The following is a 24,924-nucleotide window of genomic DNA, read 5'->3' as shown; positions in this document are numbered from 1 at the left end:
GCAACCGAGAACAGACGATTTTTACACACTCAGCGGTCCCATTCTATGAGCTTGTGTGGCCTCCCACTTTGTGACTGAGCAGTTGTTGCTCCTAGTCATTTCCACTTCACAATAAGAGCACTTAGAGTTGACCGGGGCAGCTCTAGCAGGGCAGAAATGTGATGAACTGACATGTTGGAAAGGTTGCATTCTATGACGGTGCCATGATGAAAGTCACCATGTTCTTCAGTAAGGCCATTTTACTGCCAATGTTTGTCTATGGAGATTGCATGGCTGTGTACTCGATTTTATACACCTGTCAGCAACGGGTGTGGCTGAAATAGCCAAATCCAGTAATTTGAATGGGTGTCCACATACTCTTGTATATAGAGTGCATTTGGAAAGTATTCAGACCACCTGACCTTTTCCACATTTTGTTAAATTAAAGCCTTATTCTCAAATGGATTAAATAATTTTTTCCCCCTCATCAATCTACACACAATACCCCACAATGACAAAGAAACAACAGGTTTCTGGACATTTTTGCTAATTCATTAAAAATAATAAACTGCAATATTACATTTACATAAGTATTCAGACCCTTTACTCAGTACTTTGTTGAATAATCTTTGGCAGCGATTATACCCTCAAGACTTCTTGGGTATGACACTACAAGCTTGGCACAATTGTATTTGAGAGTTTCTCCCATTCTTCTCTGCATATCCTCTCAAGATCTGTCAGGTTGAATGGGGAGCGTTTTTCAGGTCTCTCCGGAGATGTTAGATCGGGTTCAAGTCCGGGCTCTGGCTGGGCCATTCAGGAATATTCAGAGACTTGTCCCGAAACGTAGAAGTGGCTCTTGGCTGTATGCTTAGGGTCTTTGTTCTGTTGGAAGGTGAACCTTCACCCCAGTCTGAGGTCCTGAGCGCTCTGGAGCAGGTTTTCATCAAGTATCTCTCTGTACTTTGCTCCGTTCATCTTTCCCTCGAATCCTGACTGGTCTCCCAGACTGCCGCTCAAAAACATCCCCACAGCATGATGCTGCCACCACCATGCTTCACCGTAGGGATGGTGCCAGGATTCCTCCAGATGTGACGCTTGGCATTCAGGCCCAAGAGTTCAATCTTGGTTTCATCAGACCAGAAAATCTTGTTTCTCATGCTCCGAGAGTCCTTTCGGTGCCTTTAGTCAAATTCAAGCGGAATGTCATGTGCATTTTACAGAGGTTCTCTCATCTTCGCACTGTCAGATTGACCATCGGATTCTTGGTCATCTCCCTAACCAAGCCCCCCCCCCCCGACAGATTTTAATGTGAATATTCTAAAATCTGCATATTAAACAACATGAGCATTTCATGGTTTTGGCACCAGACAAGGTGACCGAGAATACATTTGCAGGACATTAATATGCATTCAGATCTGAATTGGTACAGCCAGCACTATCAAACTAGGGATATTGGCAAAATGAGCAGCATTTACATGTCCTGAAAAACAGCCTATAACAAATGACAAAAAAAAACAACATATTCCTTGTGTTTCAATGGATAGCATATGCTAAACTTCATAGCCTATATCTTTTACTGTTTTTTATGCTACTTTCCTAAAACAATTATTGTCCACCTCACGGCTCACCTGTGGGAGATTTGAGCACTAAATGCATCAGGGCATTGCATGTATAGGCCTTTAGGCTCAGGTTTCTACTGTATGATATTAGAGAAGCTTAGGCCTATCCCAAGAGAAAGAAATGCATGTCACCAGCATATCTCAACGTCAGATAGCTACTGCGTCTGCTATACAAATGTAGACTTGCAGAAGGAGGTTCATTTGTTCATGTTCAATCACAGTATTTTGTATAAAGAAGAGCATAATATTGCTAGATTATAAGGCGTAACTCTGGTAGGCCTTAAAGCATCCTGCCTCGCCTCAAGTTCAACTGTTGGGAGTCAGTTTGAGTGTTGGTGCGCACGGCCTTCATATCACAGGCTTGCAGTAGCTAAAGTAGCTAATAATAGCCACACCAAACCTTCACAAAAGCTTCTAAACTTTATTAAGGTAATATCAAAAGTAAATCAAACAATTGTTTATAGGGACTATAAGTGCAGGCTATTATATTGTGACAAACACAGCATTACAAACTGTGAAGGACCTCGGCGTTACTCCTGACCATGATCTCTCTTTTGACGAACATATCAAGAATGTTTTAAGGACAGCTTTTTTGCATCTACGTAACATTGCAAAAATCAGAAATGTTCTGTCAAAAATAAAAAATACAAAAAATGAATCCATGCTTTTGTCACTTCTAGGTTAGACTACTGCAATGCTCTACTTTCCGGCTACCCAGATAAAGCACTAAATAAACTTCAATTAGTGCTAAATACGGCTGCTAGGATCCTGACTAGAACCAAAACATTTGATCATATTACTCCAGTGCTAGCCTCCCTACACTGGCTTCCTGTTAAGGCAAGGGCTGATTTCAAGGTTTTACTGCTAACCTACAAAGCATTACATGAGCTTGCTTCTACCTATCTTTCCAATTTGATCCTGCCGTACATACCTACACATATGCTACAAGACACAGGCCTCCTAATTGTCCCTAGAATTTCTAAGCAAACAGCTGAAGGCAGGGCTTTCTCCTATAGACCTCCATTTTTATGGAATGGTCTGCCTACCCATGTGAGAGACGCAGACTCGGTCTCAACCTTTAAGTCTTTATTGAAGACACATCTCTTCAGTAGATCCTATGATTGAGTGTAGTCTGGCCCAGGAGTGTGAAGGGGAACGGAAAGGAACTGGAGCAACGAACCGCCCTTGCTGTCTCTGCCTGGCCGGTTCCCCTCTTTCCACTGGAATTCTCTGCCTCTAACCCTATTACAGGGGCTGAGTCACTGGCTTACTGGTGCTCTTCCATGCCGTCCCTAGGAGGGGTGAGTCACTTGAGTGGTTGAGTCACTGACGTGGTCTTCCTGTCTGGGTTGGCCGGGTCGGTCGGGGACCCTTGGTCTTGTCGTTCCGAGCTCCAAGTCTGTGTACCCGGTGGAAAGCCACCTTGTTTACAGTCTCTATAGGTAGTTTCAATGCGGATTTCATGAATTCTCTGATCGCGCCCTCCGGATTATTGGATGCGTCCTCAGGAATACCAGGAAAAAAAAAAAAATCACGCATTCTACGACTTTGTATGTCTAGTAGCGAGTACTTAATCACCCTGTTTCCCTGAGTAGACAATCCATGTTGGGATCGTGTATTTTTACCTTGGCTGTGAGTGTCTTGTTTTCTCTTTGGAGCTTGAGAATTTCACTCTGGCTGAACTCCAAACTCAGCCTCAGCCCTGCAACCTTCTCACACAACTTTTCCATTGTTGCATGGATTCCAGCCAGGGCACTAGACACTACCTCAATGGTAAGTAAATCGTCCGTGTCTGTACATGAATCTGTTATTCTTTTTTTGTCGAGTTATAGTTATTTTGTGAGGTGGTCGTATCTTTCCACGAAGGAGTATGTTGTTCCTCCATAGCGTAAAGCTGTTGGTACTCGTCGATTTCCCTCAGGATCTGCTTGGTATTCAGATTAGCTCTATACTGCAACCAGTTGTTTTATGAAAAGATAACAATTAGTCTTTCCCACGACGACGACAGGTGTCTGAGGTACTCGCGGAATTCACGCAACAAAAAAAAAGGAACAGAAACTTGCAGTAAAGGCTAATCGCGTTGTGGAATCCTTAGTAACAAAACTTCAGTTCAGATTAAAATCGATTTAATGAGAAAGTTGTAATGTAAACAACAAACCGAGTATAGAGTACAGTGTCCTGTTGCGCGCTCTGATGACGTCTCTCTCTCGTAACGTAACGTCAAATCAAATCCCAAGGGAGATCCTTGTGCATTTTCCCCATCAGAGTTGTGTTTCCATCAAATTGACTCGTTGCAGATAAATGTATGTGTGCAAATGCGTAGTGAAAATTATTTGAGGTTAAATTCATGTGTACCGAATAAAAAACAGAAATTAAATGGGTTTCCATCGCATTTTCAACTCTAGGCCTACTGATGTTTTTTTCTCACAAATAAATGTTGCATTGATATAGCGAATGTGTCCACTCTGGTATTGGCACGTGTGCACTAGGCAACAGCTTGCAGATACGTATCTGATTACTACGGACAAAAGTGAGATTATTTTTATTTGTCAAACGCCAGCCAAGCATCGATCATCATGTCACAAGAATATGACCCTCCATATTAGTTGAAACAAGCATAACGCTCATCACTGTGTACTTTCGTCACCCTGTGAAGTCATCATTTATTTCATCTGTTGCCTAATAAACTGCATGCAACTCCATGATGGCGTGAAATTTTTTATCCAACGTGTACTGTAGGCTACTGTACTGCATGAAAAGGTTGGATGGAAACCTGGTTAATGTCAAGACATTTTGAGGATGCTGGAATTATATTTTGGATGAACGTGCGCATGCCTACAGGAGACTTTTGAAGTAGCCTAATCAGATTAAAACACTGTGACTGGTTGTGTTTATGTAAGTAAACACAGGTAATACATTTTAAAAGTTAAATGATAAATATTTAGGCTATATTGAAGCATTAGGTTCTAGGTGAGCGAGGAATAGCCACTCGGATTGGCGAGGAGGCAGAGTGCGTGTTAAGCTTTCCTGAATGGCCCTGCCCGGAGGGAGCGTATGTGGCGACATTATTATAGGACGACTTTGAAGAATGATGATCTGAAACAGACAGCGCATTCTGTATCAGAAGTCAAAATAAAAATAAAATACAGCCAGACTGGCCTGCTACTGTGCCTTTCTAGACCGTATAAACTGTTGAGAGTGGACCCACAACGAATCCAAATCGAATTAAACATTCAAATCACAGGGCTTTTGCGCCGTCATTCAAATTACATTTTCACTGAAGCCTAGAGTAGAATTTTGTACTCAATTGAAAACAATAATGCAATTATGAATTCTATAGTCTAGGTAGGATAACTGTATTGTCCCGAAACAAGATCAATAGCGGAGCTTTCTGAGCTGTGTGTTTCATGTCTTCACTGTTCTTTCATGCCCAATGATGCACCTGGCCCGTCCATTGCCTATCATCTATCCCCATTTGTTCTTGTCAATTCATATTGAAAATTGATGCAGCTTTGAATTCCTTTATTTGTAGTATGATTGCTAGTTAGCCTGTTGCAAATCTGGACAAACGATCCAACTACCACTATTGTCACTATGAAGGGTGGATAGAGGAGAGAATCGACAGCTAGACTGATATACTTTACAGACAGACCTGTGGTGTAGTTAAGCAATAGGGCACGAGGGTGTGTGGTATATGGCCAATATACCATGGTTAAGGGCTGTTCTTATGCACGACGCATGGCGGAGTGCATGGACACAGCCCTTAGTCGTAAACCCCAGAGGTGCCTTATTGCTATTATAATCTGGTTACCAACATAATTAGAGCAGTAAAAATAAATATGTTGTCATACCCGTGGTGTACGGTCTGATACACCACGGCTATCAGCCAATCCGCATTGGCTGACCACCCAGTTTATAATAAAAGTTAACATGGAAAAGCGTAGTGCACAAGGGAAGTACCAAAACACCTTGATATATAGGGGAGGCGCATGCAAGCAGATGAGGAAATTTGGCTAGGATGGAAGAAATTATATAGCCTAGTAAAACCTGCAAAATAATGTTAACCAGGAAAAACGCACTAACATCCACTGTGCCCAATAAAATAAAATAAAACACACAACCCTCCCCAAATTAAAAGAAACGTTTGACAACTCTCCCCTCCAGTAAATTGCGATCTGGCTCTTAATCAAAGAAGCTGTAATTGCGGTTATCAGAGATTGAGCATCATTGACGCAGACAGTGACAATCGGAATTCCAACCTTCAGCACCACAATCTCAGGTGTGCACCGACACCGCACTGAGCGACTCCACGTCTCTCCTTCTCTGTGATGAGATCTCCACAGTGAGTGTTGTGACTGACAGAGACCGACCAGTCGCGGGAGCATCAGCTCTCTCTGGTAGAAGGAACTCCGCGGAGACCCCAGTCTTACAGAGGCGCGTGGCTCTTACGCAACACGGGAGCCCGAGCCAGCCAGCTGCTGCTCGCTACTATAGTTGTATCAAGTCACATCTAAAATCATAAAGCATTCATCAATTCTCTCAGCAGCATCCATTTTTCTGGACGGCGGTTTGTTTAGTTAATTAAGTGGAGCCGAGCCCAAAAGGGAGCGTGAGCTGTCATGTTAGGAAACACTAATAGCACGCACATTGTTCCACCGTCATAAACTTCATTTAAACATCCCTCAAATGTAGACTAACCGTGATTGATAAGCTAAAGCAATGGACCATCATGATAATGGTAATATTTAATTCAATCAAAATGTATAGATTAAATTCTATTTTTATAGCCTAATGGGCTGTGTTTGTTTTCTGGCCAAATCCCCAAAATAAAGAATTAATGCGAGAATGCTTGACTAAATTCGGACTAAACAATTTATATTTAGCAGTTCACCAAACATATCCACCGTTCTCCACAATCTTAGCCTATACCAGAAGCATTCTGTCACTCAATTGACATCAGTGCCCCTCTACTCACCTACACGACACCGTGAGCTCAACTCTGGTGGCGGGAATGGCAGCGGTGAATGGGTCAAAGTCTCCAATACACGCCATATTCATGAAGCTACTCATCGTCGAAATCTCCCGTTAAACGGGCCTTCTTCGGTCACATGAAAGAAAGAAAGAAACCGTTAAAAACGGTGCGCTGCTTAGGGTCGCTGTTGCATGAGGCTTCGGGAGGCGTGTCGCTCAGCCAGCTGCAAGAGGAGCGTCGCCCATAACAGCCCAGCGTCATGTGTAACCGTTGAAAGATTCAGCTCGTGCTAGTATGCAGAGTTGAGAGCGAGGTATAGACCCAGGCTAAAATGGGTGATAGTGCGGAGGGCGCGACGCCCGGGAGGAGTGCAGCCAAGACATGTACAGATCTCAGCTTTGGGAAATGTTACACAATTACAAAAATAAAGAAAAAACACGATAACACATTATAGTTTAAGGCCTAGTCTGTGCTGATGCTTTTAGGGAACCATTGCAATTAGCAAATGATTTATTGCATACATGAAGTCTAACCAATTAAGGGATTTGTAGCCCAATTAACAGGCTAAATCATTGTAATGCCTGTGCTTTGAAAATCTATTGAATGACAATACAGTGCAAATCAGTGGAGGCTGCTGAGGGGAGGACGGCTCATAATAATGGCTGGAATTGAGCAAATGGAATGGCAAACAAATAGCAACCATGTGTTTGATGTATTTGATATCATTCCACCTGGTAAACTCAAGCCATTACCACGAGCATGTCCTCCCCAATTAAGGTGCCACCAGCCTCCTGTGGTGCAAATGAATAATGAAATCTTCAAGGAACTCATTTCTGTGACACTACAAAGGCATCATGGCCCACCTGCTTTTCAATGCACTGGCATGCTAGCGAATTCCTGACTTTTCCCAACAAACCACAATTTGCTCTCAGACATTGGGTGTCCTGTGTCTACCTGGTTTCGTCTCAAATTGGTCTTTATCAGCTTGTTTAAATCATTTGTACACATAGTTATCCGCTTGCTTGGGTTTTGACAGTGATGAGAAGCTGCCTTTATACAGGCAGTGCCATTTTTATATTTTGTTCCTATTTGGTCTTTGACCAATCAGATCAGCTTTGAAAAAGATCTGATTGGTCAAAAGACCAATCAGTGAAAAAAAAAATCAGAATTGGGCTGCCTGTGTAAGCAACCATAATGATAAAATGAAATGAAATTAAATTGTATTGGTCACATACACATGGCTAGCAGATGTTAATGCGAGTGTAGCGAAATGCTTCTAATTCCGACAGTGCAGTAATATCTAACAAGTAATCTAACAATTCCTCAACAACTACCTAATACACACAAATCTGAAGGGATGGAATAAGTATGTATAAATATGTACATATAAATACATGGATGAGCGATGGCCAAGAGTGTGCAAGATGCAATAGATGGTATAAGGTACAGTATATGAGAGGAAGAATATAAGATATGTTAACATTATTAAAGTTGGCATTGTTTAAAGTGGCCAGTGATTTGAATCTCTATGTAGGCAGCAGCCTCTCTGAGTTAGTAATTGCTGTTTAGCAGTCTGATGGCCTTGAGATGGAAGCTGTTTTTCAGACTCTCGGTCCCAGCTTTGATGCACCTGTACTGACCCTGCCTTCTGGATGGTAGCGGGGTGAACAGGCAGTGGCTCGGGTGGTTGGTAATGGTGCAGATGGCGCAAAGAGACCACCTGAGAAATTTCCTCTATTAAGTGAATGATTTCTCTACCAGATGCAGCAGCCCAATGAGCTAAAATATGAACAGCTGCATCAAATTAGATTAGACACTGAACAAAAAGCTTATTTATCTCAAATGTTCAGCACAAATTTGTTTACATCCCTGTTAGTGAGCATTTCTCCTTTGCAAAGATATTATAGGGATGTTACTAGATGACATCACATGCATAGATGAATATTAACAATTTACCTTACTGAAAAGGTCCACCTGACAGGAGTTGCATTTCAAGAAGCTGATTAAACAGCATGATCATTACACAGGTGTACCTTGTGCTGGGGACAATAAAAGGTCCCCCTAAAATGTGCAGTTTTGTCACACATTGCCACAGATGTTCCAAGTTTTGAAGGAGCGTGCAATTGGCATGCTGACTGCAGGAATGTCCACTGGAGCTGTTGCCAGAGAATTGCATGTTCATTTCTCCAACATAAACCACATCCAACGTCATTTTAGAGATTTTGGCAGTACGTCCATCTAGCCTCACAACTGCAGACCACATGTAACCACGCTAGCCCAGGATCTCCACATCCGGCTTCTTCACCTGAGGGATCGTCTGAGACCAGCTAACCGGAAAACTGATGAAACTGAGTTTTTTGTCTGTAAAACCTTTTGGGGGTAAAAACTCATTCTGATTGGCTAGGTCTGGCTCCCAAGTGGGTGGGCATATGCCCTCCCAGGCCCACCCATGCCTGCACCCATTTAAATTGACTGATGTCCTTACACCCTAGCCATCCTACAATCTAAGCTTGATGCCCTCAATCTCACACAAATGATCAATGAACCTACCAGCTACCACCCCAAAGCCGTAAACACAGGCACCCTCATAGATATCATCCTAACCACCTTTCCCTCTAAATACACCTCTGCTGTTTTCAACCAAGATCTCAGCGATCACTGCCTCATTGCCTGCATCCGTAATGGGTCAGCGGTCAAACGACCTCCACTCATCACTGTCAAACGCTCCCTGAAACACTTCAGCGAGCAGGCCTTTCTAATCGACCTGGCCAGGGGGACATTGGAAGGATATTGATCTCATCCAGTCAGTAGAGGATGCCTGGTTATTTAAAAAGCATGCCCCATTCAAGAAATTTAGAACCAGGAACAGATATAGCCCTTGGTTCTCTCCAGACCTGACTGCCCTTAACCAACACAAAAACATCCTATGGCATACTGCATTAGCATCGAACAGCCCCCGTGATATGCAACTTTTCAGGGAAGCTAGAAACCAATATACACAGGCAGTTAGAAAAGCCAAGGCTAGCTTTTTCAAGCAGACATTTGCTTCCTGCAACACAAACTCAAAAAAGTTTGGGGACACTGTAAAGGCCATGGAGAATAAGAACACCTCCTCCCAGCTGCCCACTGCACTGAGGATAGGAAACACTGTCACCACCGATAAATCCACGATAATTGAGATTTTCAATAAGCATTTTTCTACGGCTGGCCATGCTTTCCACCTGGCTACCCCTACCCCGGTCAACAGGACTGCACCCCCCACAGCAACTCTCCCAAGACTTCCCCATTTCTTTTTCTCCCAAATCCAGTCAGCTGATGTTCTGAAAGAGCTGCAAAATCTGGACCCCTACAAATTAGCCGGGCTAGACAATCTGGACCCTTTCTTTCTAGAATTATCTGCCGAAATTGTTGCAACCCCTATTACTAGCCTGTTCAACCTCTTTTTCGTGTCGTCTGAGATTCCCAAAGATGGGAAAGCAGCTGCGGTCATCCCCGTCTTCAAAGTGGGGGACACTCTTGCCCCAAACTGCTACAGATCTATGTCTATCCTACCCTGCCTTTCTAAGGTCTTCGAATGCCAAGTCAACAAACAAAGTCAATTATCGACCAATTCGAATCCCACGATACCTTCTCCGCTATGCAATCTGGTTTCAGAGCTGGTCATGGGTGCACCGCAGCCACGCTCAAGGTCCTAAACAATATCTTAACCGCCATCGATAAGAAACAATACTGTGCAGCCGTATTCATTGACCTGGCCAAGACTTTCGACTCTGTCAATCACCACATCCTCATCGGCAGACTCGATAGCCTTGGTTTCTCAAATGATGAAACTCTCCTTCCAGACTCACATCAAACATCTCCAATCCAAAGTTAAATCTATAATTTGCTTCCTATTTCGCAACAAAGCATCCTTCACTCATGCTGCCAAACATACCCTTGTAAAACTGACCATCCTACCGATCTTCGACTTCGGCGATGTAATTTACAAAATAGCCTCCAATACCATACTCAGTAAATTGGATGCAGTCTACCACAGTGCCATCCGTTTTGTCACCAAAGCCCCATATACTACCCACCACTGCGACCTGTACGCTCTCGTTGGCTGGCCCTCGCTTCATACTCGTCGCCAAACCCACTGGCTCCAGGTCATCTACAAGACCCTGCTAGGAAAAGTCCCCCCTTATCTCAACTCACTGGTCACCATAGCAGCACCCACCTGTAGCACGCGCTCCAGCAGGTATATCTCTCTGGTCACCCCCAAAACCAATTCTTCCTTTGTCCGCCTCTCCTTCCAGTTCTTTGCTGCCAATGACTGGAACGAACTACAAACATCTCTGAAACTGGAAACACTTATCTCCCTCACTAGCTTTAAGCACCAGCTGTCAGAGCAGCTCACAGATTACTGCACCTGTACATACCCCATCTATAATTTAGCCCAAACAACTACCTCTCCCCCTACTGTATTTATTTATTTTGCTCCTTTGCACCCCATTATTTCTATCTCTACTTTGCACATTCTTCCACTGCAAATCTACCATTTCAGTGTTTTACTATATTGTATTTACTTCACCACCATGGCCTTTTTTGCCTTTACCTCCCTTATCTCACCTCATTTGCTCACATTGTATATAGATTTATTTTTCTACTGTATTATTGACTGTATGTTTGTTTTACTCCATGTGTAACTCTGTGTTGTTGTATGTGTCAAACTGCTTTGCTTTATCTTGACAATTGTAAATGAGAACTTGTTCTCAACTTGCCTACCTGGTTAAATAAAAGGTGAAAAAAAAATACAAATAAATGAACTCAATAGAGTTGTTGAAATTGTTGCATGTTTCGTTTATATTTTTGTTCAGTATAGTTTTGGCCCGAATGAGTGTTTTAATCAGGGTGCCCAATAGCTGATTGATTGCAAAAACGTCTTATCTTCAGGTGCAGTTGACCTTCTGACACTAGGCTACAGCCAGGGTCAATCAATTCTCTCCTGATATGAGACAGAATTAGCCTACTTGATCAAATCTGGCATTTACATTACGACACTATTCAATCACTTTAAAGACATTCTGGAGTTTGTGTTTTAGCAGCCCTGCCACGAGGGATGGGCACTGGGTGCGATTTCTACCATGCTTTATACCATGCCATTTGGGGGTACCATTTTTTTTATGGGACCTATTTGATTTTTTTTTAAATGGGCCTAATAGCAAATACATGGAATTTAACGGTAAAGAAAACCAGCCCCGTCTCAGCCCTCTCCTTTAATCCCTGTTCACCCATGAATGCGTGGCCATGTACACCTCCAACTCAATCATCACGTTTGCAGACGACACTTCAGTGGTAGGCTTGATTGCCAACAACGACGAGACGGCCTACAGGGAGGAGGTGAGGACCCTCAGAGTGTGGTGTCAGGAAAATAACCTCACACTCAATGTCAACAAAACAAAGGAGATGATCGCGGACAGGAAACAACAGGGGGAGCACCCTCCTATTCACATTGACGGGACAGTAGTGGAGAAGGTGGAAAGTTTTAAGTTCCTCAGCGTACACATCACGAACAAACTGAAATGGTCCACCCACACAGACAGCGTGGTGAAGAAGGCGAAACAGCGCCTTTTCAACCTCAGGAGGCTGAAGAAATGTGGCTTGTCACCAAAAACACTCAAACTTTTACAGATGCACAATCGAGAGCATCCTGTCAGGCTGTATCACCGCCTGGTACGGTAACTGCTCCACCCACAACCGTAAGGCTCTCCAGAGGGGAGTGAGGTCTGCACAACGCATCACCGGGGGCAAACTACCTGCCCTCCAGGACACCTACACCACCCGATGTCACAGGAAGGCCATAAAGATCATCAAGGACAACAACCACCCGAGCCACTGCCTGTTGACCCCGCTATCATCCAGAAGGTGAGGTTAGTACAGGTGCATCAAACCTGGGACCGAGAGACTGAAAATCTTTAATAATAAAAAATTGGACGTAATAAATGTATCACTAGTCACTTTAAACAATGCCACTTTACATAATGTTTACATACCCTACATTACTCATCTCATATGTATATACTGTACTCTATACCATCTACTGCATCTTGCCTATGCCGTTCGGCCATCGCTCAACCATATATTTATATGTACATATTCTTATTCATTCCTTTACACTTGTGTGTATAAGGTAGTTGTTGTGAAATTGTTAGATTACTTGTTAGATATTACTGCATGGTCGGAACTAGAAGAACAAGCATTTTGCTACACTCGCATTAAAATCTGCTAACCATGTGTATGTGACCAATAAAATTTGATTTGATTTACAGTACCGGTCAAAAGTTAGGACACCTACTCATTCCAGGGTTTTTCTTGATTTTTACTTTTTTCTACATTGTAGAATAATAGTGAAGACATCAAAACTATGAAATAACACATATGGAATCATGTTGTAACCAAAAAACTGTTAAACAAATCAAAATATATTTTAGATTCTTTAAAGTACCCACCCTTTGCCTTGATGACAGCTTTGCACACTCTTGGCATTCTCTCAACCAGGTGACTACCTCATAAAGCTGGTTGAGAGAATACCAAGAGTGTGCAAAACTGTCATCAAGGGAAAGGGTGGCTACTTTGAAGGATCTAAAATAAAACATATATTTTGATTAGTTTAACACTTTTTTGGTTACTACATGATTCCATATGTGTTATTTCATAGTTGTGTTGTCTTCACTACTATTCTACAATGTAGAAACTAGTAAAAAAAATTAAGAAAAACCCTTGAGGTAGGTGTGTACAAACCTTTGACTGGTACTATATATTACCTTTTAATTTGGCATGAACACAACCAGCCATTACAGTAGCCAGTAGCCTTCCTGAGTAAACAGTAAACAGTAGCCTACCTGAGCATGGTCATCCACCCCCCCCCAAAAACCCAGCATCCAAACAGTGCACTGCTGAAATAGTGCATTTTGCACATGACAAAGTCAACAAGCACTGCAAATAGTGTAGGCTGCACTTATCTTTTGCACAAAAGATGAACCATTATGAACGGATTAATACATTGAAAGCATTATAGACTTTGTCTTGTAACTATTTGTTTTAACCTGAATTATATTTATGATTACAAAACTCCTTGGTCATCTATAACATAAGCATGATTTTTTTCTAGTTCAATGGTCAGGACACCTGTACTGATGTGTTCCATGATACAAATTAAACAATATCCTCTGAGATAAAATCCTCCTGAGCAAAACCACAGCTATTAAATAATTTACAGTTCAATTTAGTGTATTTTCACTTGCAAAGTGCTTGCAACAAACTGATAGCCACGGAACTGGAAATTCAGAGACCTCTTTTCCACTCTGTAGCTCTAAAATATTCACCATAGACCCTGAAATTGAAATTCCATATCATCACAAATACCATCAGTTATAAACATGTCCAAAACATCAAGGGCCGGTTTTATAGACACAGCTAAAGCCTATAGTTCTGGACTAAAAAGTATTCTCAATGGAGATTCTCAGGCAAACCAGCCCTTACAGTACAGCAATCATTGATCTACTCCAGTACGGATTTCTGTTTAATACGACAATAGTTAGTTCGAAAATAGTCCGATTTTGTTCTGGGTATCCAGATAAGTTGCAAGTAAATAACAGTTTTCACTTGCATGTGTGTGCTCCAAAATGTTATTAATGTTAATGTTAATAAGGTCACAATGAGCCTTCAGATTTTGACACCAAGGGAGCCCCGGGAGACATTCATGTGCATCCCAAATTTCACCCTATTTGCTAGTGCACTGGTCAAAAGTAGTGCACTATATAGGGAATAGGTTGCCAGTTGGGACAAATTCTTAAGCTCTCCTGTAGTTGTCATACCTCCTGTTCATCCATGTGTGACCTAGCTGTACAACCATTCCTATGCTTTGCTTGTTGATGAATTACAAATTACACTACTGCCATCTAGTGGATACATCTGGTTAGCCTAAGGTGTTCTTTGAATAGGTATATTTTGAAACCTTGCTTCCTTCCTTTGAGTAAGAATAGCTTTTATTGGTGTAGGTGAATGCTACGAGGTGGAAACCTTGCTTTCACCTATCCAATCAGGTTAGTTGGATCAGTGAATGCTACAGCCCCAATCACTGTAGTGCCCTTCTTCCTCAGTGTTCTCTCCACACTTCCAATCTTCAAATCCCCACCCCTCCCTCAAAAGGAACAGACCCAGGTGACCACACACAGGGTACTTGCTGGTTTTTGACAGATGACATTTATTTCGCCAGGCATCTGACATTAGATCTGCTACAGTACAGAGTCAGCCATTTTAGGGAATGACATCTACAGCAAAACTCCAGAGGGGAACCCAGGACTGGTTTGAATACATACAGCTTCTTTCAACAGAACAATTCAATAAAATCAGAGCAGGGCTGCATCTGAAAATGGCACCCTGTTCCCTTTATAGTGCACAACTTCTGAACAGCATCCATGGGTCCTGGTCAAATGTAGTGCACTATGCAATAGGGTGCCATTTTGGATGCATCCCCAGGAAACATAACAGGCTGACTCAGGGCCAGGGAGAGGGGTTCTGTTCAAAAGAGATGAGTGCTGTTAGAACACAGTCTCCCAATTCTGGTCATTTGTTACCCATTCGGGAATGCAATTTGGTGATCAACAAAACAAACCTTCAGTTTATTTCTTTGTATAATACTGTTTACGTATACACATATTGTGTTGGCTGCTGCTCCTACTACTTTAACATTCAATAGTCCCAGCAGACAGTGGATCCGATACATAATTTGACAGTTAGTTCAGCTCACACCAATCACAAATAGGCCAGTTGAAATGTACAGCAAAACTGACACAAACACGATAAACCACCGTACAGAGAGGTCTTCCCAGACCAGGATTGGGAGAGCTTTACAGTACAGGCACAGATAAAAGGCTCCCTCTCTTCCCCTCACTTCAGACTCTTATATAAAGTATGTAACTACGGTTACCAAGTGTATCTCACCTGGAGTCCAGAACAGAAGCCCTCTATGGGTCATAGGTGAGCAAACAACTTAGCAGCAAGGGCATTAGGTTAGTTATTAACTTATTAGAGGGAATAGCATCAAGTGGAAAATCAAACAATTGCTAAATGACGAGTAGTGGACGAGTGAAGAGAGTCAGTGTATCCTCAAAGAGACATTGTATTTGCACATAGAGAGTAAGGAAGGACTAAGTGTAAAGACTAAGGAAGCAGAGAGGTGACTGAAGGTGTTTTGCTAGTGGCTACAAGAGTAGTGTTAGTTAATGTACAGTATCCAGTTCACAGGTAAAGTACAAGAGAAGTTTCATGATTTGGTCACCCATGGAAAGCGGGTGCTGAATTCAAAGCAAAAGAACATCAAAACCGAGCGACTTAAGTGGGTGTCAGTTCACGTAAAGCCACGTTGATATCACGTAAGGGACAGCAGGGATGAGGACAGTGGTTCTGCTTACAATGCAGAAGAAAGGCTTCTCTTCCTTTGCTGGTCCGGGTCTGGTCCGAGAACCAGGTCCGGGTCTTGAAGGCCTGCGACAAAGCCCGGTCTTTACTTTCCTCTCATCTAATTTCCACACCACTCCCCCAGCACAGAAAAACACTCAAGATCTGCCTCTATTTGTGTTTGTGTTTGTGTGTGTGTGTGTGTGTGTGGGCTCACTCAATACTTGATACGAGCGGAGACGGAAGGATGTCTATGAAGCAAAAATAGGGTTTATTCTGCACAGGCCAGTGCTATGGCCACACAGGTTAGACTAGATACATTTAGCTAGGGAGACATTTTTCTAGGGATAAATCTACAGTATCTCATTCTGGAAAACGACTACAGCTACTTTTGCTGAGATAAGATTCCATTCTTGGGGACTGTTGTCTTGGTTATAGTATGTGGGGGCTGTGGGTGGTTTCCAAGGCTAAGGGTCAGAGGTCAAAGTGCTAGTCAGCAGCATCCCAGGTTTAGGGTCACGGTGGGAGGTCCCGGCCATGTTCAGTTACTGGCCACCTCATCAGCTGTGTCCACCGTCGTGTCTAAGGTGCTGTCGAGTCCGCCCCGGGCACGCCAGATCTTCACTGTTCGATCACTATCAAATTACAGAGCAGAAAAACTGTGTTACTGCAATGGCTGTATCCAGGCTATTGTGTGTGTTTGTGTGTCTGCTTGTCATTCTGTCTGTGTGGTTCTGTGACTCACTCAGATGCTGTGAAGAGGTGGCTGCTATTGGTGGAGATGCCGTTGATGGGGCTCTCGTGGCCCTTGAGTTCCCCAAGGGCCCCCAGTGTGTCTGCGTGCCACAGCTTGAGCACCCCTCCTCTACAGCCGCTCAGCAGGGCCGGAGAGCCAGGCACCACACCCAGGGCACACACCCAGTCACGATGGGCGTTGGGCACTTGCTGTTAAGACATAGATAACATAGTACATAGAGACTCTGTTTTCCATTCAACTATTTTGCAGGTTAGCAGTGTTTTCCCAAACAACTTCCCAGTTAAAATTCCCGCACCGCCTCCCCAAAAGCATGATTCACCAAAATAGTTTGTAAGTATTAGGTACTTTAATTAAATTTTTTAAGGGGTAGCTCAGCTTTAATACTGCAGATAGATTGGAGCTTCCATCAATGTCATTGTCTGCATAATTTCCAATCCCCCATATATTTTAGGGTAAATATATTATATACAGTACCAGTCAAAAGTTTGGACACATCTACTCATTCAAGAGTTTCTTTATTTTTGACTATTTTCTACATTGTAGAATAATAGTGAAGACATCAACACTATGAAATAACACATATGGAATCATCAATCATGTAGTAACCAAAAAAGTGCTAAACTAATCAAAACACATTTTAGATTTTAGATTCTTCAAAGTAGCCATCCGTTGCCTTGATGACAGCTTTGCACACTCTTGGCATTCTCTCAACCAGCTTCACCTGGAATGCTTTTCCAACAAACTTAAAGGAGTTCCCACATATGCTGAGCATCCGTCCAGACGCTGTTCTTGTTTTGTTTCATGTTTCACTCCCTGTACTTGCTTCTCATCTCCAGCGTCGGACATTACAGAATGCTGTGGTAGCCATGTTGGGTAAGTGTGCCTTGAATTCTAAATAAATCACAGACAGTGTTACCAGCAAAGCACCCCCACACAATCACACCTCCTCCATGCTTCACAGTGGGAACCACACGTGGAGATCATCCATTCACCTACTCTGTGTCTCACAAAGACCCAGCGTTTGGAACCAAAAAACTAAAATTTGGACTCACCAGAACAAAGGACAGATTTCCACCGGTCTAATGTCCATTGCTCGTGTTTCTTGGCCCAAGCAAGTCTCCTCTTCTTATTGGTGTCCTTTAGTAGTGGTTTCCTTGCAGCAATTCGACCATGAAGGCCTGATTTACGCAGTCTCCTCTGAACAGTTGATGTTGAGATGTGTCTATTACTTGAAATATGTGAAGCATTTACTTGGGCTGCAATTTCTGGAGGCTGGTAACTCTAATTAACTTATCCTCTGCAGCAGAGGTAACTCTGGGTCTTCCTTTCCTGTGGTGGTCCTCATGAGAGCCAGTTTCATGATAGTGCTGGATGGGTTTTGAGACTGCAGTTGAAGAAACTTTGAAAGTTCTTGAAATTTTCCGGATTGACTGACCTTCATGTCTTAAAGTCTTTTCTCTTTGCTTATTTGAGCTGTTCTTGCCATAATAATCAACAGATAGTTGTGAATGGTACGTTACCCCATTAACCCTCCTCAGAACTTGAAACGGTTCCACAAACTGCGGGCTCAGCTTCCGCGGGTTCAGCTTCCTCAGCGTTCCATATCTCCTCAGCGCACCGAATCCACTCGTCCACCGCAGGAGCCTCGGTTTGGCTCGGATGCCAAGGTGCCAGGGCTGGCTGATACCCCAACACACACTGGAAAGGAGTGAGGTTAGTGGAGGAGTGGCGGAGGGAATTCTGCACATACTCCACCCAAGGTAGAAAATCCACCCACTCCCTCGGCCGATCCTGACAGTAACACCGCAGGAACCTGCCCACCTCCTGGTTGACCCTCTCTACCTGCCATTTGCTTGAGGCCGATACCCGGAGGTGAGACTGACCGTGACCCCCAGGTGTTCCATGAACTCCTTCCATACCTGTGAGGTGAACCGAAGGCCACGATCTGACAATATCCGACTTTGACTTGGTCCTGGTGCTCCTCCGGGAAATCCACTTGTGGTGCACAGTCCGCAACCAACCCAGCAGTCTTCTCTCGGATCAAGAAATAACGGGGTTATGCACCATGACACTCATTCAGAACAGATCACTCTGAAACAGAAACAGTAATGTGATGTACGAGCCCTGTCCCTATTGGACGATTATCCAGGGCTCGAACTGCAATGGGTGACTGTAGGGGAACCAATGGAATGCGTAATGCAGTGGCCCGTGCACTATCTAAGAGATTCCCGGCAGCTCCGGAATCAAATCAGAGCTAACGGGAGTGAAGGGCTAGGGTACTCAGGGAATTTAATGGGAAAACACACTGGTTGATTTGACAGACAAGGAAAGGAGACCTTGCCTCATACCTGAGTTGGTGCAGGGGAATTCCCTGGCTTGTCACCGCCACTCCTAATGGATAGAGAGCAGGTCGGGGAGAAATTACCTCCTTCTCCACAATAGAAGCAGAGACCCAGATTCCTCCTTCTCCTATGCTCTGCCTCGGGCAAACATGCCGAGCCCACCTCCATTGGCTCTGGCCACAGAGCAAGGTAGCCATGGGCTCCGAATTCCGTGCAGGTCTTCTTCGGGACTGCAGGAGGTTGTCCAACCGGATCACCATGCTGATGAGCTGGTTGAATGACAGGTTGTCATCACGGCTGGCTAACTCCAGCTGTACCTACTTCCGCAGTCCGCTGTGGAAAACGGCGAACAGGGCTGACTCGTTCCATTAAGTGGAGGCTGCGATGGTCCGGAACTCCAGGGTGAACTCCGAGGTGGTCCTAGATCCCTGGCGTAGTCGGAGTAGACACTCAACCTCCTCTCGGCCCTCCACAGGATTATCAAACACAGAGGGGAAGAGGAGGGTGAAGAGCTCGTAGGACTCAACCTTGGGTCCGCCCGTCTCCCAGACCGCGGCACCCCAGTCCAGAGCCCGTCCGGTCAGTGCCTAGATGACGGTGGCAACCCTGTCTCTTCCTGAAACAGCCCCGGCGTAGAGAGCGAGGTACAGATCGCATGTAGAAGGAACCCCTTGCATCTTGCTGGTGCGCCGTCGAAGCGCTCCGGGCGGGACAGGGGAATACCACAGACCGGCTCAGAGGGAATGGAGGTTGGTCGTGGTGTGGGAGCTGGTACCGGGAACGGTACTGAGACTGGAGGGACTGCACACTCCCCTCCAAGCGAAGGATGATTGCCAGCACACTGTCCATGGTGATACCGAGTCTGGAGAGACAGTCCTCGTGGTGCTGTACTGTCCCTACAATGGTCACCAGCTCAGCCTTTCCTGCTGTCTCCATTTTGCGGGTCGGTTATTCTGTCACGCTGGTATAAAGGATTTGGAGACAGGCTCAGGAATACACAATAGGGTTTTTTAATACACCCAAGACAAACACGTATACAAAAACACTGGGCTGTACCCAAACAAAAGAGCGAGGGTAAACCTTGTTGAACGACACGGGACGATACCCGTAATACACAATATATAAAGCACGCAGCATAACAGCTGCACCAACACATAGGTGCTCACACGACCAACGGACATTGGAACAGAGGGCACAGATATAACATATTAATCAGGGGAAATGGGAACCAGGTGTGTGTAATCAGACAAGACAGTCTGGTGTTGATGATAATGAACCCCGTTCAGTGAAGCCTAGAAAGCCAGTGACGTAGACCTCCGGAAAAGGTGAATAGAATGAGCAGCAGTACCGGGGGGATCTGTGACAAGTACTTTTAACAAGGCACACCTGTGAATTGAAATGCATTCCAGGTGACTACCTCATGAAGCTGGTTGAGAGAATGCCAAGAGTGTGCAAAGCTGTCATCAAGGCAAAGGGTGGCTACTTTGAAGAATCTCAAATATAAAACATATGATTAGTTGAACACTTTTTTTGTTACTACATGATTCCATATGTGTTATTTCATACTTTTGATGTCTTCACTATTATTCTACAATGTAGAAAATAGTAAAAATAAAGAAAAACCCTGGAGTGAGTAGGTGTGTTCAAACTTTTGACTGGTAATGTGTATACATATCTTTTAAAAATATATTTCCCTTTATTATTTTCCCCTAACCCTACCACCCATCCCCTAATTGGAGTAAACTAACGGACATAAACACTTAGGCTTCTACTTCCAGTTTATACATACTATAGACATTTTATGGACACAAGGTATTTTACAATAATTATAATTAGTTTATTTTTAATCCAATCCTTTCAGCTACCATCAACCCCTCCCATCTATCTCTGAAGCCCATCCACCAGTTTCTATTTCGCCATATATTTTTAACTACGCTGTTTCACAAAAGTTATGAACCTATATACGGACACAGTATTTATTATACTAGTTATCCTGTTGTTTTTAATCCCACCGTTCAGCTCCACTCAACCCCTCCCATCTATTTCATTTTTTTCTTTCTATTTTACATATAGTTTTGAACTGTGCTGTGATGTTCCACAGCAGTGTTTCACACTGAACCTTTCTATTCTCATAGTTTCTAGAGATTGTAAATGTAAAAAATTTTTTTTGCCTAAAGTATTATTATGTTATTGATTGAGTTACTATGACATTTCAGATCACCCAGTAGCGCTATCTGCAGAATTAGCTCCAAGTAAATGTAGCACTTCTTCAACCATTCCTGGAACTGTGAACAAAAACAAGCTACATATGGACAGTACCAAAATAAATGATCTAATGATTCGGTCTCTTCGCAGCAAAATCTGCAGAGCTGGGATGGTCGTTTTCCCTATATATATATATATATATATATATATATATAAATAAAACATTCTATTGGCTACAATCATTTTGTATAATAATTTAAATAAAACAATTCTAAGTTTTGAATCCAGAGTTGTTTTGCGTATGAGATCATAAACCATGTGCCATGGAATCGGTACATCAAATATCTCTTCCCAACTATTTTGCAATCTACAGTGCCTTGCGAAAGTATTCGGCCCCCTTGAACTTTGCGACCTTTTGCCACATTTCAGGCTTCAAACATAAAGATATAAAACTGTATTTTTTTGTGAAGAATCAACAACAAGTGGGACACAATCATGAAGTGGAACGACATTTATTTGATATTTCAAACTTTTTTAACAAATCAAAAACTGAAAAATTGGGCGTGCAAAATGATTATGCCCCCTTAAGTTAATACTTTGTAGCGCCACCTTTTGCTGCGATTACAGCTGTAAGTCGCTTGGGGTATGTCTCTGTCTATTTAAAAAAAAAAATCAATTAGTATATTTGAGTTTAACAACAATATTTGTTGTATTATTTGCTCTGTCTTTTCTGGTGGAACAAACTGAAATTGCAACCAACTTTCTATAACTCGTTTTAAAAATAGCGATATTTTGGAGATTATTTCATTTTCAAATAGCCGAAAGTGAGAGGTTGTAATCTGAATAAAGGGCAAAAGGCCATTCTTGAACATAGGGTGAGACATTCTTACTAAACTGCTTTTTTTTTATGTCTGGATTCACCAAAATAGTCAGTGACACTTCCCCTTCCCCTCTGTTACCTGCAGTAAGTCTTTGCGGTCTAGGTCCCACTTCTTAATGCCGTTGTCCCTGGAGCCGCTGAAGAGGACGTCCCCCTGCACCACCAAGGACTCGATGCCATCGTAGTGGGGAGGCTCAAAGTTGTGTGTGGGGCTGATAGCACCCAGGGCCCCCTCTGTCACGTCAAACAGCTGCAACAGACAGTCCATCAACAACACTAGACAAGTCACAGCAAAGCGTTAGCCAGGCTAATTCCTATTGCATAGAAAACAAATATAAGAGCCAACATGATCCATATTCAAACATGAGACAACAATAAAACCATGTAGAGATGTAATATGGTGTGTGTGTGGCAGTCATCCTTTCGACAACAAATATACGCAGAACAGCCACACACCATAACACACTCTCACACACCTTGATGTAATGGTCCTTGGATCCGCTGATTACCAGATCCTGACCGTTCCCACTCTGGTCCACAGTCAGACACATGACTGGACCCAGGTGACCAGTCAGCTTCCCTGTGGATACAAATCTGACCAAGAGAGAGGGAGGACAGTGGGCCTTTAACATGATAGCAATCTCCTGAGATGCACTGCGTTACGGCAAGACACTCACTAAGAGGACAGGCAAAGATCAGCAAGGGAATAGATCAGGGGTACTCAACTACTATATGGGAAGGTCCGGTCACACAGATTTCCTAGGTAGCAAAGGTCCGGATGGATATTGTCATTTATCGTCGTAGTAACAAACCCCTACCATGCAACCCATACGACCCCAAACGGTTCACACCCCTCTTGTTGGCCGAGAGAAAAAAATACATACATTTGTGATTATTTTCTAACAATTATACACATTTGCCATGTCATATGATACCGGAGGGACTCAATTAAATTTGAGGTTTTATTAGTCGTATGTACACGGAAAACACATGGTATCACAGGAGGTTAGTGGCACCTTATTTGGGGAGGACACACTCGGGGTAATGGCTGTTAGTGGAAAGGTATCAAATACATCAAACACATGGTTTCCTTGTGTTTGATGTCATTCCATGTGTGCCGTTCCAGCCATTATTAAGAGCCGTCCACCCCTCAGCAGCCTCTTGTGCATGGTATACATCCTCCAACGAAATGCTTACTTGCAGGTCCAACAACAGGTGGTCAGTCCAGTTCAAGTCTTCAGCAGTCTGATGGCTTGTAGATAGAAACTGTCTCTGAGCCTGTTGGTATCAGACTTCATGCTCCGATACCGTCCTACCGACGATAAGGGAGAGGACAGCTTGTGGCTGTGGTGTATGGGGTCCTTGATGATGCTGCGGGCCTTCCACAGGCACCATTTTGACTAGATGTCCTGGATGGTTGAGAGCACGGTCCCAGTAATGTACTGGGCCATCTTCACCACCAGCTGGAGGGCCTTGCGGTCATGGATGGAGCAACCGGTCAGGATGCTCTCCATGGTGCAGCAGTAGTGTTTGGAGAGGACCCGGGGCGGCATGCCGAATTTCTACAGCCGCCTTAGGAAGTAGAGTCACTGTTGCGCCCTCTTGACAAGAGTGGTGGTGTTGTTGGTCCATGTCAAGTCCTCTGTGATGTGGAAGCAGAGGAACCTAAAACTTGTGAGTCTCTCTGCTGCAGTCCGGTTGATGTGAATCAGGGCATGTTCCCTCTTCTGCTTCCCGAAGTTAACAATCGACTCCTTTGTTTTGCTTACGCTGAGGGAGAGGTTGTAGATCAAATGGGGGGCCCCTTGGGGGTCGAGGTCCCTGGGAACGTAATCTGGCCATAATAATTACAAGATTTAGATAGCTGGTTAGACTAACTTACCTATCTAGCCAACATGGGCTAGTAGTTGATCAACTGGACTTTTCTGACATGTTATAAATAGCTCACTAAGGTCTGCAGGGAATGAAATAACACAAGGAAAGCGGCGCATTCACCACCAAATTTAGAAATTGCACCTTACTATTACAACTCTCAACAGCAGTAAGCTGAATCCACCCCCCCCCCCCCAAAAAAAAAAACATGTAAAATAGAAATACAGTGCCTTGCGAAAGTATTTGGCCCCCTTGAACTTTGCGACCTTTTGCCACATTTCAGGCTTCAAACATAAAGATATAAAACTGTATTTTTTTGTGAAGAATCAACAACAAGTGGGACACAATCATGAAGTGGAACGACATTTATTGGATATTTCAAACTTTTTTAACAAATCAAAAACTGAAAAATTGGGCGTGCAAAATTATTCAGCCCCCTTAAGTTAATACTTTGTAGCGCCACCTTTTGCTGCGATTACAGCTGTAAGTCGCTTGGGGTATGTCTCTATCAGTTTTGCACATCGAGAGACTGACATTTTTTCCCATTCCTCCTTGCAAAACAGCTCGAGCTCAGTGAGGTTGGATGGAGAGCATTTGTGAACAGCAGTTTTCAGTTCTTTCCACAGATTCTCGATTGGATTCAGGTCTGGACTTTGACTTGGCCATTCTAACACCTGGATATGTTTATTTTTGAACCATTAATGGAATGGTTCATTCAATGGTTCATTCATTTTGGATCATTGTCTTGTTGGAAGACAAATCTCCGTCCCAGTCTCAGGTCTTTTGCAGACTCCATCAGGTTTTCTTCCAGAATGGTCCTGTATTTGGCTCCATCCATCTTCCCATCAATTTTA

At 43.4% G+C, this 24,924-nt stretch overlaps 2 protein-coding genes across 9 annotated transcripts in view; both read right to left on the bottom strand.

Annotated features, from left to right (window-relative positions):
- The window catches only part of LOC110524482 (copine-8-like), a 73,541-nt gene extending 66,526 nt beyond the window's left edge, over window positions 1–7,015 (bottom strand). Inside the window, exon 1 of the mRNA XM_021604185.2 lies at window positions 6,577–7,015. Coding sequence (XP_021459860.1) covers window positions 6,577–6,671 — 95 coding nt within the window. The 5' untranslated portion in view covers window positions 6,672–7,015. The remainder of the gene's footprint in view (window positions 1–6,576) is intronic.
- A 7,783-nt stretch (window positions 7,016–14,798) lies between these two features.
- The window catches only part of LOC110524456 (kinesin-like protein KIF21A), a 62,204-nt gene continuing 52,078 nt past the window's right edge, over window positions 14,799–24,924 (bottom strand). For all 8 annotated transcript variants that reach the window (XM_036979468.1, XM_021604143.2, XM_036979447.1 and 5 more), the window contains 4 exons: window positions 22,675–22,792; window positions 22,278–22,448; window positions 16,760–16,959; window positions 14,799–16,649 (listed from right to left, as the gene is read on the bottom strand). In XM_036979468.1, coding sequence (XP_036835363.1) covers window positions 16,556–16,649; window positions 16,760–16,959; window positions 22,278–22,448; window positions 22,675–22,792 — 583 coding nt within the window. In that variant the 3' untranslated portion in view covers window positions 14,799–16,555. The remainder of the gene's footprint in view (window positions 16,650–16,759; window positions 16,960–22,277; window positions 22,449–22,674; window positions 22,793–24,924) is intronic.

The sequence above is a fragment of the Oncorhynchus mykiss genome, chromosome 1 (assembly GCF_013265735.2).
Source record: "Oncorhynchus mykiss isolate Arlee chromosome 1, USDA_OmykA_1.1, whole genome shotgun sequence".
In the NCBI taxonomy this organism is placed as follows: Eukaryota; Metazoa; Chordata; class Actinopteri; order Salmoniformes; family Salmonidae; genus Oncorhynchus; species Oncorhynchus mykiss.
The sequence above is the reverse complement of the archived record's forward strand: the minus strand, read 5'-3'. Positions and strand labels throughout refer to the sequence as shown.